The sequence below is a fragment of the Carya illinoinensis genome, chromosome 6, assembly GCF_018687715.1.
Source record: "Carya illinoinensis cultivar Pawnee chromosome 6, C.illinoinensisPawnee_v1, whole genome shotgun sequence".
NCBI lineage: Eukaryota > Viridiplantae > Streptophyta > Magnoliopsida > Fagales > Juglandaceae > Carya > Carya illinoinensis.
The window spans coordinates 5,391,602-5,396,546 of NC_056757.1; the positions used below are offsets into that span (position 1 = coordinate 5,391,602).

Sequence of the window (4,945 nt, forward strand, 5' to 3'; positions counted from 1 at the left end):
ACCACAGGGTATTGCATCTTCCTAGGAAACTCTCTAATTTCTTGGAAATCCAAGAAACAACAAGTTGTATCCCTTTCATCAGCTGAAGCTGAATACAGGTCCATGGCTACCACATGTTGTGAATTAACTTGGCTTCGTTATTTGCTCACTGATCTCGGTATTCATCATCCACAAGCTGCATTACTCTATTGTGACAATCAAGCCGCATTGCACATTACTATGAATCCAGTGTTCCATGAGAGAACGAAGCACATTGAACTCAATTGTCACTTAATTCGGGATCAAATCCAAGAAGGGTCCATCACTACAGCTCATGTCTCTTCTCAAACTCAACTAGCAAACATTTTTACTAAGTCACTCCCTTCCCACCTCCTGCAATCACACTTATTCAAGATGGCTTTGGCCGTGTGGTGTGGCCGTTTCTGGCAAGGAACGATGCCTAACAAAGGGGGCAACGTGGGTCTATGGTGGTGTCCAAAGTTGTTATGTTTCTCTTTTTTAAAACAGGGACTTACATGCTTTGTTACGGTTGCTAAAAATAGAGGTTAGTTGGGCAGTGAAGAGAGAATCGAGAAGGTTGTTTGGTGGTTTGAAAAGGCCTGGGCGGTGGTGGTGCAAGGAGGTTTTCGGTGGTTGGCTGTTGTGAAGGTGCAAAGTAGCTCACGTTGGGATCGTGGTGGTTAAGTCGCGTGGGCTGGGTAGTGGCTATCACACGGTGGTTTTGTTCTGGACAGGTAGGTTTCGTGTTGTGGATGTACTCGGTTGGGCTTCCGTGGGGGAAAAAGGCAGCGGTGCTCTACTGTAATGGAGGCTTATCACGGCGTGGAGGTGCAGTAGGCTATAAGAGAAGTGGCTGCAGCAACTACATGAAAGAGACCTTCCATTGAAACACGAGGATGCGGAAACCCTATCTTGGAAAACTATCAACATGCAGATTATATATATATATATATATATATATGTAATACATATCTGTGAAGATGCATCTTGGTTATCTTGGGCTTGGGTTTTGGGCGTGCTAGACTTGGCCTTTTTTCTGAGTTTTGAGCCTCGACTCAATAATACATTCTGCCACTAAAAATATTTCGGCCCAAAACTAAAAAAACGATTCTACCTATTCATAAAAACTAATTAAATGATTTTATTCTAATTATCAGGCCCAATCAAAATACAGATCTCATTAAAATAAAATTTTAAACCAATAACCTATTCTAAAAATTAATCGTAAATCTCAAGTGAGCTTTTCATGCTTATAAACCCAAATATTTTTAAAAGGGCTTGGTACTGGACCTTTTTTGGGTAGGCGGAAAGGATTTCAAGACTTCCAAACTTCTGTTGAAATAAAAATACACTCATTGTATGCTTTCATCTTTTGTTCTCTTTTATTGTGTTTTGTTTTTATCTTGGTTGCAATCTCATGATAGATTATGATATGTGATGTAGAATTTATGAAAAAATCATATATATATATATATATTCGTTCCATATACTATTAATTATTAATATCCAAACAAGGAACTCTTATTTCATTTCCTTCTTATGAAACTCTCAAACAAGAAAAACATTAAAATATTCTAAAATTATTTTATTTTTTCCATTCCATTCTTTCCTCCCAAACAAGCTGTAACACTCTCATATCAACATCAATCAACATATATATAACAACAACCAGAAATTTCATCCCAGAAATGTCTAATGTTGCAACATGTAACGATCGAACAGTACTACTGCGCACAATATTAAACACACCAACAATATTAAAACTAGTACAATTGAAAGGTCTGACAAACAAAGTGGTAACATATTAATATCGTTTCAACTTTAGTACGAGTTCCATTCGGCAGATCGAATACATATATTGCAATTATTTCTAACTTGATCAAGTGGAGCTGCTCGATTGTTTAAGTTTTGTGATCTTTGCAATGATGGGATCATAGATTTCTTGTTGATTCCTTTTCAGATGTGTATTGATCTGTTCTATATCTGACTGCGGATTCTGAACGTACTCTAACCACCCATTCAAATGGCCATTAATGGCATATTCAATCTCCTTCTTAAATGCAGGCTCAAGCTTGGGACGAATTGTTTTATCCTCCAAAGCATTTTTCATCTCGGAGACATAACCCTCCAAAATTTTCTTAGCCTTGGCTCTCACTTCCTTGTCGTTGGTTTTCTCCTTAATAGAAACCTCCACTACGGCAGAAGGCACCTTGATTTCAAGATTCCCATAAGTGATGGTGTTCGTAGACTTGTTATCAGAACCTTCATTGATGAGATAAGATAAGATAAATCTATCATATGTTAGAATTTTATGAAAATATGTTAAAAATTTAACATTGGACTTTTCAACACAGAGATGAGACATGACATTCTTAAAATTCTCAAACTTTTTCAATCATAATTTTTTTTTCAAAAATTACTCAACACAAAACATTTTTTAATTTTAAATCTTCAGAATTTTCGTCTAATGATCACCTAATCATTATTCAGACACAAAAATCAAAACAAATTTTAAAAACTCCAAAATAAAACACAAATTAATATAACTTTTTCAAACTTAAAAAAATATTAAAAAAATTTATTCGAACAGTTTTTTAACTTTATAGTATTTTTATTTAAATTTTTCTTACTCATTTATCAAAATTCAATAAAACATTTTAATTCTAATAATTTTACTTTTATTTACAAAATTCTGAGATATTTCAAGTGTCCAAATGAACCCTTAGTACTCTTTACCTAATATTCTTAAAATTCTTAAAACTTCTCGTAATTTCCTTTTCAAATACCATTCAAATACGAAACACTTTAGGATATTTTTATTCAATTTTTTTTAACTCTCTTCTCTCAAAACTCAATAAAAACATCTTATTAATTCAAACCATGATATGCTCCAAGTGTCCAAACGGGCCCTTACTCTCTATCATATATAACCAAATCTGATTCTTCCGCTAGGCAACCTAGGCAGCCGCTAAGGCCCTTAGCTAGTGGAAGAAAGCTTTCAAATAAAATCTTCCAATCTTTCTTAAGGGGGTAAAAGAAAGCTACAGTTAAGATAAATTGATTAAGATGTTGTTTGGATATAGTTGAGATAAAAGTTAAATAAAATATTATTATAATATTATTATTTTTTTACATTATTATTATTTTAGAATTTGAAAAATTGAATTGTTTATTATATTTTGTATGAAAATTTAGAAAAATTATAATTATGAGATGAGATAAAATACTTCTTGTATCTAAAGTAGACCTAAGTCAATGGGAGAATATCAAACTTTTATGGATCGTATGTAATTGATAATATCTTTAATTAATTTTTTATATTTCTCTCTTCTTTCTTCTAAACACGGATCTTTTCTTGTTATATATCTTCCTATAATTGCATGGATTTTTTGTTTTTATGGTATTATTGAAATCTCACATGAGTTAATCTTACTAGAAAAGTACTCATGCATGTAAGACATTAGCATTATTATTATTATTTTTTGTTTTGACCCCACTTTTCTTAAAAACAAAACAAAAATGAAGAAAATTAGCATGAGCTTTTTTCTTTGTATGAGTTTCTTTTATAATTATGTTTCTAAATAAATATGTTATTGTTATAATTATAAACCCATTATACATAACTGCTTCTAAAAAGCCATTTGCAAAATTAAATTTAATAAAATCCTAGTACGTACATAGATCAACAATATTAATGTCTCAACATAGAAGATGATGTACTATAAAATCTTAAATTTTCTTTTCTTTGCAAAAACGATAGAAATGATATTTAAAAGTTAAATTTATTTAGAAAATTGCTTATAACTGATCGAAAAGAAGAAAGAGAGAGAAATTACCAGGATTCATGGCAACCTGCAGGTTCTTGGCGTCAACACCTATCTTGAAGCGCTGCATATCACATGAGAGGATGCAACACACGATGGCGTCGTTCTATGCCCTTTATAGAGTTTGTTTCCAGCTTGATGACGGACCGAGTACAGATCACGACACACGTCATCTGTAGACTACTGTTACAAGTCAATGTATGAGTGATCAATTGCAACACGTTTATCTGAAATGAAGATTCCATTCATTTTGATATGATCCAATATTGATGGAAAATACATAGCCAAATCAGACACTGCATTGAATGTACGGCAGACAGCCAAATTAATGTTAGCTGGGAAATGCTAGTCGTCCCCAAGTCATGCCGATATATATACAAAATATACAATGGTAGTATAAGTCATTGTTCAATTCAATTGCAACGCGTTTATCTGAAATAAAGATTCCATTCATTTTGATACGGACAATGTGAACATATGAACAATTCAATTGCAACGCGTTTATCTGAAATAAAGATTCCATTCATTTTGATACGGACAATGTGAACATATGAACAATTCAATTGCAACGCGTTTATCTGAAATAAAGATTCCATTCATTTTGATACGGACAATGTGAACATATCCAAGTCAATGTGTCCACGAGCCACCAACACAACCAATATTTTTTATTGGGAAATGTTAAGTTGTCCTTTGTCAGACGGTGTGTTGGTGACTTGGAAGTTGAATGTCTTTAATAAAGTATTACTAAGAATATAAAAATAAGATGAAAATTTTAAATTTAAAATAAAAATTTAAAATATTATTTTTTAATATTATTATTATTTTAAAATTAAAAAAATTAAATCAAAATTTAAAAAAATTAAATTATTTATTATATTTTTTTATAAAAATTTAAAAAAATTATAATAATAAGATAAAATAAAAAAAATAATATAAAAATTTTATATGTCGACTTACTTTCAAACCAAGTCGTTCCCAATCAATCCCTATCTCAGGGCACAATCTTATCCTCCAGTCGGCTATTGTAGACGTCCAGAACGATCACAAAAGTCTTGTGACAAGACTATTAAAGTAGAGTAGAAAGATCGAAGACGCGGGGGGGTCTTTACATATATTTA

General features: G+C 32.0%; 1 protein-coding gene across 1 annotated transcript; it reads right to left on the bottom strand.

The window, feature by feature from the left end:
• Nucleotides 1-1,570: 1,570 nt before the first annotated feature.
• On the bottom strand, nt 1,571-3,994 carry LOC122312416. The gene is made up of 2 exons (XM_043127013.1): nt 3,837-3,994; nt 1,571-2,262 (listed from the first exon to the last, which is right to left on the bottom strand). Exons 1-2 carry the CDS (start codon nt 3,892-3,894, stop codon nt 1,880-1,882), a joined length of 441 nt encoding a protein of 146 aa, XP_042982947.1. The 5' UTR covers nt 3,895-3,994; the 3' UTR covers nt 1,571-1,879.
• Nucleotides 3,995-4,945: the final 951 nt, after the last annotated feature.